Below are 14,751 nucleotides of genomic sequence, written 5' to 3' on the forward strand. Positions count from 1 at the left end.
AAAACAAAAAAACAAAAAAAAACAAGGAATTCATTACAACCAAACCTGCAAGAAATGTTAAGAGGCCTGCTGTAAAAAAAGCAAAGGAAAAAAAAATCAAGAAAAAGAGGCTTGTAAATTTAAAGAATAAAATGGCAATAAATAAATACATATCAATAATACCCTTAAATAAAAATGGATTACATGCTCCAATCAAGAGACATAGGGTAGCTGCATGGATAAGAAAATAAGACCCATACATATGCTGTCTACAAGAGACCCATCTCAGAACAAAAGATACACATAGACTGAAAGTGCAGAGATGAAAAAAGTATTTCATGCAAATGAAAATGAAAAAAAAGCTGGGGTAGCAATACTTATATCTGACAAAATAGCCTTTAAAACAAAGGCTATAGCAGGGGTCAGGAACCTTTTTGGCTGAGAGAGGCATGAACGCCACATATTTTAAAATGTAATTCTGTGAGAGCCATACAACGACCCGTGTACGTTATGCATTATCCAATAAAAATTTGGTGTTGTCCCAGAGGACAGCTGTGATTGGCTCCAGTCACCCATAACCATGAACATGAGCGGTAGGAAATGAATGGATTGTAATACCTGAGAATGTTTTCTATTTTTAATGTTATTATTTTTTTTTTATTAAAGATTTGTCCGCGCCCTGGCCGGTTGGCTCAGCGGTAGAGCGTCGGCCTAGCGTGCAGAGGACCCGGGTTCGATTCCCGGCCAGGGCACACAGGAGAAGCGCCCATTTGCTTCTCCACCCCTCCGCCGCGCTTTCCTCTCTGTCTCTCTCTTCCCCTCCCGCAGCCAAGGCTCCATTGGAGCAAAGATAGCCCGGGCGCTGGGGATGGCTCTGTGGCCTCTGCCTCAGGCACTAGAGTGGCTCTGGTCGCAACATGGCGACGCCCAGGATGGGCAGAGCATCGCCCCCTGGTGAGCAGAGCGTCGCCCCATGGTGGGCGTGCCAGGTGGATCCCGGTCGGGCGCATGCGGGAGTCTGTCTGACTGTCTCTCCCTGTTTCCAGCTTCAGAAAAATGAAAAAAAAAAAAAAAAGATTTGTCCGCGAGCCAGATGCACCCATCAAAAGAGCCAATGTAGAATATATAAACAACACAATTAAAGAGCTCCTAAAGCCTAGCCTCACCCCTCACCTTAAGAGGAACACTTTTGTTTTCTTTTTTTTTTTTTTTTTTTTTGTATTTTTCTGAAGCTGGAAACGGGGAGAGACAGCCAGACAGACTCCCGCATGCGCCCGACCGGGATCCACCCGACACGCCCACCAGGGGCAACGCTCTGCCCACCAGGGGGCGATGCTCTGCCCCTCTGGGGCGTCGCCCTGCCACGACCAGAGCCACTCTAGTGCCTGGGGCAGAGGCCAAGGAGCCATCCCCAGCGCCCGGGCCATCTTTGCTCCAGTGGAGCCTTGGCTGCAGGAAGGGAAGAGAGAGACAGAGAGGAAGGAGGGGGGTGGAGAAGCAAATGGGTACTTCTCCTATGTGCCCTGGCCGGGAATCGAACCCGGGTCCCCCACGCGCCAGGCCGACGCTCTACCGCTGAGCCAACTGGCCAAGGCCTTGTTTTCTTTTAGTTCCACTGGAACCAAACAACAAACCATCCCTGTCTGCGGCAGCCCTGGAGCCCGCAGGCCTGCAGCCCAGCACCACTCTCACTGTGCAGTTAGTTCTGTGTCTGGCCCACAAAGGAGCTTGCCTTGTTTTTTGTTCATACTATTTTTTGCAGCCAAGTATTTGTTACTTTCTTATTTTTTTGTTTATTCATGTTCTTCCTTTAATCCCTTTTATATTTTATAAGTATTTTCGATATTTTATCTGTCATTGTTAGGTATTTGGAACAGAGGAGATTTATACTGAAGTATAAACTCACTGTGTCATTGTGACCAGAAGTTAACTCTTTTAAATTTTTTGAAATTTATTTTTATTTGTGAATAAGTGACAACACATGCAAATGGTAAAACAATCCAGCCAGGAGATATAAAATGCATAATCATGTTTTATTATTCCTTTCTCCTTAGGTTTCCAGCAGATGATAAGTAATCTTAGAAAACAACTTCTGCATATAAGCTGGTTAAACTCACCAATTATCAATTTTATCACATTATAGGACATTTGTTATTTTTTCTAGATCATTTTTCTTTAAAATAGCCCTTAGACCTGGCCCATTTACTAGCCTTTGTTCCCACAGCCTTTCTACTCCCTCATATGCTTACATATCACATCTTTCCTATCCCATTTTGACCGCATTGTTTCTCTCCCTCTTGCCTGCCAATGCCTTCTTCTCATTCCTCCTGTAAATTCAAGTCCCTGAAATAATCTTGAGGTCCCAAATCCTTGCTGTCTGGTGACTGAAATCATACCTAAGTGGTCTTCCCTAATTAAACTACATTTACCTTTCATTCCAGACCTTCTTTACATCTATATATAGGTGTTGTATTATGATTAACCAGTCTCTATAAAATGTATGTCCACAGATTGAAATTCAATTTTTTAACAACACACCAAGATTAGGAATTTGACAGAGCAAAATGGAGAAAGAACCTGTGGTTTGGCATCAGAGACTCACATTTAGATTCTAGTTCTATTATTGTGTGATCCTGGAAAAGTAACTTGGTCTTTCTGAGTCTTCCTTATCAGAATGTGTAGGGAATGCTAACACCTAACTTACAATGAGGAAGGACCTAATGAAACAATGTGTGTGTGAAAGTTCTGTTCAGTGGCTGGCATTTAGTTGTTTTTCAATCAATAATAGTTCCCGGCCTTGGCTGGTTGGCTCAGTGGTAGAGTGTTGGCCCGGTGTGTGGAAGTCCCAGGTTTGATTCCCAGTCAGGGCACACAGGAGAAGCCCCCATCTGCTTCTGTACCCTATTGGAGCAAAGTTGGCTCGGGCACTGAGGACGGCTCCATGGCCTCCGCCTCAGGCGCTAGAATGGCTCTGATTGCAGCAGAGCAACGCCCCAGATGGGCCAAGCATCGCCCACTGGTGGGCATGCCGGGTGGATCCTGGTAGGGCACATGCGGGAGTTGGTCTGTCTGCCTCGCCCGGCTTCTCACTTTGGAAAAATAAATTAACAAATAATAGCTCCCTCTATTTCCTGCCTTTCACATATTTCTCAAGCTTATTATCCATTAAGCTATAAGTGGCTTTAGCATCAGGAACTGCTTTCCACTAAAAGCACCACCTATATCGTGGATGTTCAGGTGTAAGATGTACACACCCCTGTTCTCTCCCCCCACTCTGTCATTGCTTCTACCAGGCTGCTCTCAAACGCCCACGTTCTCACTACCGCAGCTCATCAGAAAGAAGTCCTTAGGTTCTAGAGAAAATGTACCAACAAACAAAGTCAGAAGGTTATAGGTAAAGACACCAGACATATTCACTGGAGGCCCAAACTCACCTGCCAGAACCAGTTCCCTTGGAGCAGGATAAAGCTGGCACGCAGAAGCTCCACGGTTAAATTGTTACGTGCAAAGACCTCCAGGAAGGCCATCAGGGCTGCCAGAAAGATGACCAAGACCAGCAGCTGGTGCACAAAGATGTCCAGCATTTCCCGGCCATGAGTGTGGTTGTAGAAAATAAATGCTGATAGCAAGGGAAAGAATAGTTGGTCTTTTTAAAATGAATGCACTGTTCCTCTCTCTCTCTTTCTCTCTTTTCCTCTTTTTCTCTCTCCCACAGCATTTTATACATATATAAATTTGTCCAAAATATCTACTGACCACTGCTTGTCAGCTGCCCACAATAACGGCATCTGAAGAGTCATCGCTACCTCTTTAGAACAGAATCTTTGAAATCTAACATTCCTTTTCCTTTCCCCCACCTTTATTCTCTCCTCAAACACATCATGACACTGTAACTATATTTCAAAGCACCTTCTGTGCAGGAGGATGAAGAATAACCATGATGGGTATGAGAGCAGGAGCTCAGGTGAGCTCACAGAGATGAATGAGACAAAGCCTCCACTTGAGGAATTCAGTCCATTGGGAGAAGCGAATACACACATAAATTGTAAGATATGCTGGAACCTCCCAAGAAGTGGTAGCTAACTACATTTTTAATCCCATGGAAAAATTACAGCTTCATCATCTTTTGCATTTAGATGAAGAAAAGATATTTATTTAAAATATTATAACACCCTGAGATAGTAAGACTCAGGCCGTTGGTTGTTGGGGTCATCTTTCATCTAGCCCCTTTTCTCGAACTGGGTTTGGCAAAAAGTTCTTATCTTCATATGTGAGGGGGGTGGGGTGCAAGGTGAACAGTTAGGAAATGACTGCCTTCCGATAATTTGAGACTTTTTTTTTAGTTTCACAATCAATTGTTTCTTGCAAATAACAGTAAATGGAAACAAATCATAAACACTTGCTTTCAGTGTCTCCCCAAGCAGTAACAGGGAGATCAACTGAATGAAAAGTGTTGTTTTTCATTCATCTCTCCAAAACAGGACGTCGTATTTTTTATGTGACTGAATGTTTTGGACCCTACTTATCACTTCACGGTGGAGTGCTGCTATATCAATATAAAAAAGGCCAGTTAGTGGATGGCAAGAGCTATTCCGTTGTGTCTCTCATTTCGGGATATTCATGTTTCACTACTCTGAGCTTAGTTCCACCTTTTCCCTCTTTTACTGAATGTATTGGGATGACATTGGTTAATAAAATTACACAGGCTTCAGGGGCACAATGCTATAGCACATCATCTGTATATTGTGTTGTGTGTTCACCACCTCAAGGCAAGTCTCCCTCCATCACCATTTATCTCCCCACACTCTTCTACCTCCCCCCACCCTCCTTTCCTCTTATAATCCCCACACCGCTCTCTGTCTGTAATCGTTTTTCTTTGTTTAATCTCTTCACCTGTTTCACCCAGGTCCCCTCAGTTTTACTTTTAAAAACAAAAATAATGATAATCGCCAGGATAAAATCCAGTGATAACTAACAGAGCAAGTGGCTCCTTAAGGCAGATGTAAAATGTAAATAAAGCACTTTGAAGGATCATGCTTGTTCAGTTTTACTAAATGAGTCAGTAGAAAGGGAAAATCTTTGGCATTCTGCCTAGGTCATCCAATAGTTCACCATGGCCCAAATGGATAACCGTATGGATCAAGGCTGTACTAGGACTCTAAAGGAATATTATTCAATAATAGTGAAAGATACTGAAAAATACTAACTCGTACTTACCCTCCACAAATAAGGCATTTGACAACATTAACTTGCTTAAAGACTTAGGCAGTGAACTGATGGTGGCACATAAGATGTTTGTCACACCCAGCAGCCCGAAGAAGAAATACATGGTAGTATGATGCCAGCCCAGGAGTTGGACCCACTGGCCTTCTTCATAGTTATACAAGGACAGGTGGGGCCCGCCAACAATAAACTGCTCCCCAAGCATACCTGTAGACGAACATGTTAAAGTTTTAGTAATTCTCTTCATAACTTTACCAAGAAAGAAGGAAGATGAAAGAGGATTAGCCCACTGCTTAGTCTAATCTAGTGTTCTTCTACAACATTAATTCCTCTTGCTGGGCTATTCCCTAATAGCTGAACACTGGTAGGTTATGCTTGTTTTAGAAGTTCATATATTGGTTTAGATAATCACTTTCAATCAAGACAATTAATTTAGTCAAACAGCTATCTTAGATCTTTAAAGCTGAAGGATCTTAGTTCTACATAGTTCCACGATCAGTTCCACGGATTATTTTACTTCTTATTTTAATCTAATGACCAGATAAATACTGAATGACTTGGGGTTTGGATTTGTAGGATTAGTCCCACAGAGGTCGATTACTTGCTTCTTACATTCTATATCTCTGAGTAGCTGCCACAAAGTAGGGAGTTGTGCTTTGTTCAGCATAAAAATGCTCGAGTTCAGCTTTTCCCTAATAAGAATAAATGAGAAAGCACAGGCAGATATAGCATATGGTCTAGTCAGCTACACAAACAGTTAAATTTTCTTAAAGATGCTGCTTTACTTGTTAGTCTGTAGAATTTGGCATGGAATCTTCTTTTCTTGGGAAAAATTGCTCTGTAATTTGATGGCCATAGCAAAGACCTATTGCCATGAATTAAGCATGAAGATATATAAAAGAATATTAGGAAGGTTTGCCTTTCATAAAGAAGTGAAATTCTAAAAACACAGAACATTTTTACGGAATCGTATAGTCAATGGAAAGGTCTTAGAAGTCATCTGACCCAACCTCTCTCTCTAATTTAGAAATCACACAAACAAGATGAATGCATGAGGCAAGTCTTCAGCCTAACTCTCTGTCTGTATAGCCTATTATCAATGATTATTATTAAAACTTTCCCGTAACCACCTGATTATTTGGGTGTCATTTTGAAAAATGGTTTCTGATGGAGTTTACTCTTTCAAGTATCAGAATAATTGCTATAAAATTGTTTCAGAGGTTCCAGCTAATTTCATAGAGGAAGTTAACCTTGAGTGCACAGGCAAATTAATTACCAGGACTAACTCTTTAAGGGACAAACCTGTGTATAAATATGACACATCATCTCCTAACAATTATATAAGATAGAAATCACAGTTAGAATATGTGTTCAGAGATATTTTTAAATAAATAATTCATTTCAGCTATTTGCTGATTTGATATTAAATCTTCTCTTTGCATGTGAAAATACCCAAAAGGAGAAAACAGAAGACAGAAATATTTCACTCACCAGTTATAGCCATGAAGATTATTACGATTCCTTCCAAAATTTCTATTCGATGGAATAATACTTTGGTACCAAGATAGGAGATCCGCTTGTGTTTTCTGCAGGCATACCTCAGAACGCTCTTCAGAGTCCACCAAATACCCATGATAAAGAAAAAAGCTCCAGGGAGAGCATGACCCTTGAAACTCCCCATGTCTGCTGAGATAAGAAAATATAAAGACAAAGACATTTTATTTCCAGAACTTAGCCAAAACGTTGCTAGTTGCTTATCTTCTAATAATCATGAATATACCACCGATTCCGAGTATTGGATAAAAGAATATTACTCTCAACAGTAGTAGAATCAGTACAATATCAATAACACTGGTCAGAAGAAAAAAATTGGTCTTTGAACACTTATCTTGTTCTAGGAACTGTGCCAAATGTTCTACATAAGGTCTCTAACTTAAAGTTTTCAACATACTTGGGTTTTGTTTTATCTTGCAAAGTGAACATTATTTATTGCTTGTTATAATTTTGACAAGCCAGACCTCACATAGAATACTCACAGAGTAGCAAATGAGATTAAATCCCATTTTCAACTGGGATACAGGTTTAGAGAAGTTAAATGACTTACCCCACAACTATTAAGCAAAATTTTTATTGGTTTTTAACAGAGCCTAAAAGCATTTCTTAAGCATATTTGAAGGAAAGTAATATGAAAGTTATACTTTTATGTTTAAAGTTTAAAATGATATAAAGTTGCTGACTAATTTCTTAAGAAGGTAATTTCAAAGTATCAGAAATCAGATCTATGGAAGAGACTACTAGTGTTCATCCAGTATCTGTGTGTTCCTTCACACTTTCCCAGCCTCTCTTCCAGTTCAGTCAAAACCATGTTTCTAGTTCTGGCCAATGAACTGTGGCATTTTTCACCTTCAGGCTAAGTCAGTTAGAGCCTACATGACTCCTTGAACTCTCTTCCTCTGTCTTGGCAACCTTGACATGGCATGTCTGTAATATAGAGGACGGCTAACCACCCTGCTTCAGTTTTTGCAATAAACAACCCTTGATTGCACCAAGTCATTGAAACTTTGAGGCTTAACAGCTTAACCCCAGATGGTAACCCAGATGTATATACCAAGGAAAATCTATTGTAAATTCTTTTTACACGATTGCTGCATGTTGGAGCAATAATAAACAGAAATGTCCTCCAGTCTTGGTCAGTGCTATGGAAAATCAATCTTGAATTATTTAAGTTTTGAGTTATGTAAGCAGCCCTTTGTTCAAATGTATGGTATCATCAATAGAATAATGAAGAGAGAATTCAAAATCATCCCAGTAGATCTTACTATGAAAGCGGACTTCAGTATTCCCCTGGCCAGCAGAGTTCTTTATCTCTGTGGGTGGGTATTGGGCTTCTCAATTCAGGGCAGACCCCTTTGGGTTACTTCCACATCCCTCTGACACAACTGTGAAGTTTCAAGGAAGAACTGTAAAACTGACTTAGATGATAAAATTCTCTTAAATAGCTACACAAGACCCCTAAGGTACATTTCAGCACATCTCTGAATCATGCCAACCATCCAAGAGACTTGAACTAAATCAATCACATAGTGCTAAGTGCAGGTTCTTGTCTTAACTCTAATTAGTGGTATGGATTGAGGCTTGTCTTTAACATTGTTGAGCCTTAACTCTTACTTAATAATAAAAAAATTCTTTTTTAAAGGAGGTGGCCTACCTAGAGTTCCTTCCTGCTCAACCATTCTGTGATTCACTATCCTAACCACCATCTCCATCATAGTGTTACGGAATTCCCCTGTTTGTCTTGGTTTAGGCAACTCTCTGGGGTTGAAAAATACTTCTATGTATGACTGAAAAATACATCCAGACTGAAAATTATCTGAACTTCTCTGGGAAAAAAATTGACATCTTTTAAGAAGCCTTAAAGTTTTCTATTCCTTGGCACAAGAAACCCACTTTTTGGAGTTTATCTTAAAAACATAATTAGAAATACAGGTACTAAATTAAACACAATACATGTCTAAAGTTAGGAGAATGATTAAATAAATTTTGTAGCTACTAAAAGTAAAGTTTTCAAATAAATTATATAACCGTGGCTATATTTAGTGGAAAAAAATAGGATTTAAAGAAACTGAAAAGGGGTTTTGGATTCAGACTGACTAGTTATGAATCCTGACTTTACCATTTACTAGCTACATGACTTTGAGCAAGTTTTTTAACATTTAAGTGCCTCAGTTTCCTCTTTTGTAAAATGGGACAAGGAACACTACCCACCTCATAAAATTAAAATGAGTTACTCCAAAGCAACTAACCCACAGTACTGTTAAACAAGCTTGTGTTATTCTCAACCCACCTCAAATTACCAAAATAAAACAAAAGTAAACTCAGTGAAATTTATAAAAAATTTTACTTGGATACTAACTGCTGAAAGGCAAGAAACATCTATATATATTCTGGACTGTTATTCATGTACAGTGTTTAACATTTTTTCTGCTGTTGTCTCAAAGGGTTAATGGGATCTTCTGTGGTTATTTAATTTCTTGACTGCAATTAAAGAATAGGTTTCTTGAAAGCAGGGACCATAAATCTATTCTTTCTACTCACCCATGGACCTGGAGAGTCCCTTATACACAGTGAGGTTCTAAATTATCGTTAGTAATTAAAATGACTGTGTTATGAGAGCTTGTGTAGCAAGAAACATTTATTTTAAAAATATCTTCATTCTGATGTCTCCCAGCACATTCTTACTCAACATACTCAAAAATTGAACCGATCAGAGTATCCACTCAGCCACTGCCAAAAAATAATTTTTTCCCAGTTAGCTATTTTGGTTAACACCACCATTCACTCACTTGCTCAAACTCAAAATATAAAAATCATCCTAGAATTCCCCTGTATCCCTGAAAACTAATTCGTTTTTGAGACCTGTTGCCTCTACTGCTTTCCTCTAACCCCTTCCATTATATCTGCTTGTGGAATCCTCCCTGGTGGCCTACAAAGGAGACTGGCCCCTTTATACCTTATCAAGGTACTCAGTTCTCACTCTAATGAATTCTCTGTGTGATCAGTTATTGAAGGTCTATCCCCCTTGTTAGCTTCACTGTTTACTAACGCATTGTGAGAAGCAAGCAACTAGGACCTCTCCTACAGTAGGAGCCTCCTTTTTTGAGGCTCCTGGTATATTTAAAAAGGAAGAAAATGCCAAAACAGAGTTACAAAAACTGTGATTTGTTTCGATTTACCTAACAAATACTTTCAGCATACACGTAAAATATATTATTCATGTTGAAGATAAAGTGAAAAATTAAGCTTGGAGTCATCATAAATCTACAAGCTATAAACCAAATAATCTCCCTAATCCACCTCCACAACCAGGTAACAAGTTCCTGCCACCCCCAGGGCTGAGTGAGCCAGCATATCTCAGCACTGCCGTTGGGATGTAATAGAGGGCAATGGGCAGTAGGTAAAGGTTTTTAAAGAGGGACAAGGAGTGATCGGAGTGTGTGTGTGCGGAGGAGGAAGGTGAACCCTTGTTTCTACTTCAGTAAATAAAATTTCTGTACCTTTAACCCTTTAATCTAAAACAATCTGATGATTTCAATAATTTTTTGTTTAAATTTCCCAAACAAAATGAGGTCCAAGTAGGCTTACTATATTTGCCTGACCTAATAGACCCAGTTGCTCCTGGAAGTGCAAGTGACATTCATTTCACTCTATTTTCAATGCAGAGAGAAAAGGTTGCTTAGCTCCTCAAAGAGGACTTCCGTGTCATCTCCTGGAACACCGTTCTCCATAAATCCACCTTTTTTGCCCCCTGTTTTACTATTTCCCACAGGTATAACTTGCTACTTGTAAAAGCCAAGTACTCCAGAGTTTGATTAGATCTTAATCCAAAGAACAGACACATTCCCTTTGGAAGGAGAACACAGGGCTATTCTTCATCCACAAAGCAGAACATACCTGCCAGACAACCAGCAGAAACCCCAGCGAAAATCTCTAGGGAAGGAAACAAAAAGGTCCTTTGTCAACATCCTCCCTGCCTGATCTCATTACTTATAATCTCACAAAGGAAAGTGGTTCACCTGGGCTAAGATTCAACCACCGGCTTCTCGCCATAGTTCATCCTAAAAATTCATACTCCTTCCCCATCTAAAAACCCTCTTCTTTCAGTGACACCAAACATCTTCTGAGCTAAAGATAAGACACAATTCCTGATACCCATATTGGCCTCTTTTATTCTCACTGTTCCTCCAACACACACACACACACACACACACACACACACACACACACACACACACACTTGCTCATTTACTCGTCACTCAAAAGGGAAATATTTTAAAATTCTAACACTTAGAGATAATATTGGGTAAATCCCAAGATAGAAATTAGGTGGTAGGTGTTAATTCTGAGTATTACACTCACATAAACCACAGACCAAACTAGTGCACAGAAAGAGGAAAATAGTCCAGAAAAAGGTATTCTGCAATTTTCTTGGTAGAATCTCAAATAACTAACTTCAATATAAAATGGATACCATTGGGAAAACAAACTAAAAATTTACCTTGAACATCACTAAAATAAAGTATTCTTAAATCTTAATTAGTAACTCATATTTCAAGATACACCTATAAATTCCAGCACACTAAACGAGTTTGAACTATTTCTTGAGCCTCATCTTACTGTTTGCCTTAACACTCAGAGCAAAACATATAAGCATATGTGCCTTTCAACTTTTTTGATTCTCCATCATTTCATACTAGCACTTTCTCAAATTTTACTTTTGAAAATTTTTCTTAAACTATCCTTACCTTCACACTTTCTCAATGTCAAGTTCAACTCAGTTCTCTTCTTCCAAGAATGTATGATGGTTCCAGTCAAGAAGAAAAAGCAGATACTGATTGGTCTAAATCAAAAACTCTTCCTCCGTGGAGACTAAACCAATATGCTCATATCTGTCAGAATGAAGTCGAACAGATAAGTCTTCAGAATGTCACAATGCCGGCATAAATGTGAGTCTAGGGACCACACCCTTTAGAACAACCTACCTTTTTATCTAAACTTGTGCCATAGAGTATTTCTCAATGAGATTCACCTTGTCACCCCGCCCACATGACCAGTAGCTTCAGTCATGTAGCACCTGTTGTGAGAACCAAAGACAGTGGGTCATGTGTGATCTTTGCTCTCTTCTATGCCATCGAGATGAACATAAGACAAAGAGAATGGTTATGGCAGCAGTAACATAATAGGGCCTGTTTGTCAAGTCCTATAAAGACAATCCATTTCTTAACTTACATGACCTCAAGCAAGAAATTGCCACAAATGCCAGGGTTGGAGTCATGACCCAAACCAAAGTTACAGGAATAACAAAAGATGATGAAACAGGATTGTTATAGATCGATAATGAAGTTCACTTGCTCTCAAGGAATACACGATCTGGTAGAGAGATATTTGCACAAATTATTCTAAACCAACGTGAGGCTTGCACAAAGTGAAATGGGAACAAGGGAGAAGAGAGTCTGACTCTAACCTGTATAGCCGGCAACTGTTACACGTCTTTTTACAAGTCTTATCTTTCTTCTCAGTGTTAAGCCCTTGGTGAGCAAGGGCCGTGTCCCCTGTAATGCTTTCTACCTAGTTAGCACTCAATAAGTAGCCAGTGGGTGATGAGCTCCTGCCTGGACTCCACCTCTGCAAAATACTGACTTGGGTAGCAACCAGTATTAGAAACAAGGCATAAGAGTTAGTTAAATGCAGGTTCCTGGACCCCACTTCAGATCTACCAAATCTATCATTGGGGGCAAAGGAGGCTCTAGGATTCTAAATTTCAACAAGCTCTTACCAGTTGATTTTTATGTATTCTTTGTTCTGAGAACCAGAATATGACTTACAGTATATGGGAACAAGCAGGCTGACACTATAACAGTAAGATTTAAATGTGACATTCCCATCACCTTACCTCAGAGGCCATTTGTCAACTGACAGTGTCATACACCCTGATGTGTTTGCTCATGGTGGGCGGAGGTGAATGGCTCAATACTGTTCCTGGGGCTAGAATAATAACCTGGCTCTGTCACAAGACAATAACCATTCTAGAGTGTTGTCATTATAGTTACTTTATTTTATCATATATTATTAAAATTTTATTTTATTTTATTTTGATCTCTTCTATACCTCTGCCTCTTATTCCTATACCCCTCTCAGGGTCATGTCATGTTCGTGTGACATGGACAGTTCTTAACCAAACATCCAGAATGACAAACAGAACTGCAAACTTGAAAATATGATAGATGGTGATGCAATCTTAAGATTTATGTCTTAAGAAAGAAACCAATGAACAGAAAGTAAGCACAAAAGTTATGTTGCATCACCTGCCTTAACCAACTCTTCAAAGTAAATTGAAGTCTGGACTATTTCTGTTAGTAATGTTGCACTTGAGATGGGAAGGAAGCTCGCATTTATTGAACATCTAGTATGTGTTAATAACTTCTCAGTTATCCTATCTTTGAGACAACTCAAGGAAGTATTTCACCACAGGTATGTGGAAACTGAGACTCAAAGAGATTTTCTAACCTATTCTAAGTCATAAAGTTAGTAAAAACCAGAGCTAAGATTCCAAATTCCTTATATAACATATATCTGGTTCCAAACCTCATACTGTTCTCATAGATAAGGGCAAAAACTAGAAAATGTCTATATATAACCCATCCGATAATCTTCATCAGTCACTTCTGAGTAGGTTAAACACTGTAGGGTAAAGGGTTTCTCCTTCTGGGACTTTCTATCACTGAGTTGTCAGCACATGTAAAAGAGGTAAAGCTTTGCATATATTCTGAGCATTTACCTACTACTACTTAGTCAAAGTCATAGTGCACAGGGCTGCCAACAACAAGGAAGACTGGGCTGAGTAGTCTGCAAGGATTTCATTTGACAAAGGTCTAGAGATGCTAGAAACAGGTATCAGTGATGCGGTAAGAATCTAACATAGTCATTCTACACTTCCAGGCTTCATGCTGCTTCACAAGTTCAAGTCAATGAATGATAATTGAGTACTTCCTGAACATCAAACACTCTGCTTCAAATTAGCGAGACTCCATTGAGCAAGAATATTCATTTTCTATTGCTGCTGTACTCAGCTGAAAAATGTTCTCCAGTTTTTAGGAGCCACATGATTAGATTAGGTCTGCCAAGATAATCTCATCTCAAGCCCATTAATTTAACCACCGCTGCAAAATCCCTTTTTTTTTTTTTTTTTTTTTTTTGTATTTTTCTGAAACTAGAAACGGGGAGGCAGTCAGACAGACTCCCACATGCGCCCGACCGGGATCCACCTGGCACGCCCACCAGGGGGAATGCTCTGCCCATCCAGGGCGTCGCTCTGTCGCGACCAGAGCCATTCTAGCACCTGGGGCAGAGGCCAAGGAGCCATCCCCAGCACCCGGGCCATCTTTTGCTCCAATGGAGCCTCGGCTGCGGAAGGGGAAGAGAGAGACAGAGAGGAAGGAGAGGGGGAGGGGTGGAGAAGCAGATGGGCGCCTCTCCTGTGTGCCCTGGCCGGGAATTGAACCCGGGACTTCCGCACACCAGGCCAACGCTCTACCACTGAGCCAACCGGCCAGGGCCGCAAAATCCCTTTTGCCATGTAAGGTAACAATCACAAACTCTAAAAATTAGAATATGGAAGGTAGAGTGGAGACATTCTGTCTACCACTGCAACATGTAAAGGTTTATATGTGTCAGGATAAAGAAGACAAACACATACGACTGTGAAATACCAAAGAGATGAGCTAAGATTTATGGTAAAGGAATAAAATAGTAGAAATGTGCTGAACCTCTTTATTTAATTCAGGTGCAGGAGTAAGGCATATGGCAGGGTCTTGGAAGACTGGAAGAGACCATTTGAGTTGGACCTTGAAGAATAAATAAGATTTTGAAAGGTAGAGGTAAAAGGAAAGCACTCCCAACATAAGGAACAAGATAAATAAGTTCACAATGGCAGAAACATACAGGGGATGTTGAAGTCACTCTTACCGTGGGAGTAGGAGACAAAAGAAAATA

General features: G+C 39.9%; 1 protein-coding gene across 7 annotated transcripts in view; it reads right to left on the reverse strand.

Annotated features, from left to right (window-relative positions):
• Window positions 1–14,751, reverse strand: part of TMEM45A (transmembrane protein 45A) — a 130,035-nt gene that overhangs the window by 17,433 nt on the left and 97,851 nt on the right. For 2 of the 7 annotated variants that reach the window (XM_066347799.1, XM_066347800.1), the window contains exons 2-6: window positions 11,742–11,833; window positions 11,505–11,648; window positions 6,694–6,888; window positions 5,197–5,409; window positions 3,414–3,598 (exon numbers count right to left, since the gene is read on the reverse strand). In XM_066347799.1, coding sequence (XP_066203896.1) covers window positions 3,414–3,598; window positions 5,197–5,409; window positions 6,694–6,883 — 588 coding nt within the window. In that variant the 5' untranslated portion in view covers window positions 6,884–6,888; window positions 11,505–11,648; window positions 11,742–11,833. The remainder of the gene's footprint in view (window positions 1–3,413; window positions 3,599–5,196; window positions 5,410–6,693; window positions 6,889–11,504; window positions 11,649–11,741; window positions 11,834–14,751) is intronic. The other 5 variants (XM_066347801.1, XM_066347803.1, XM_066347805.1 and 2 more) reach the window with 3 other exon arrangements.

The sequence above is a fragment of the Saccopteryx leptura genome, chromosome 8 (assembly GCF_036850995.1).
Source record: "Saccopteryx leptura isolate mSacLep1 chromosome 8, mSacLep1_pri_phased_curated, whole genome shotgun sequence".
Taxonomy (NCBI): Eukaryota; Metazoa; Chordata; class Mammalia; order Chiroptera; family Emballonuridae; genus Saccopteryx; species Saccopteryx leptura.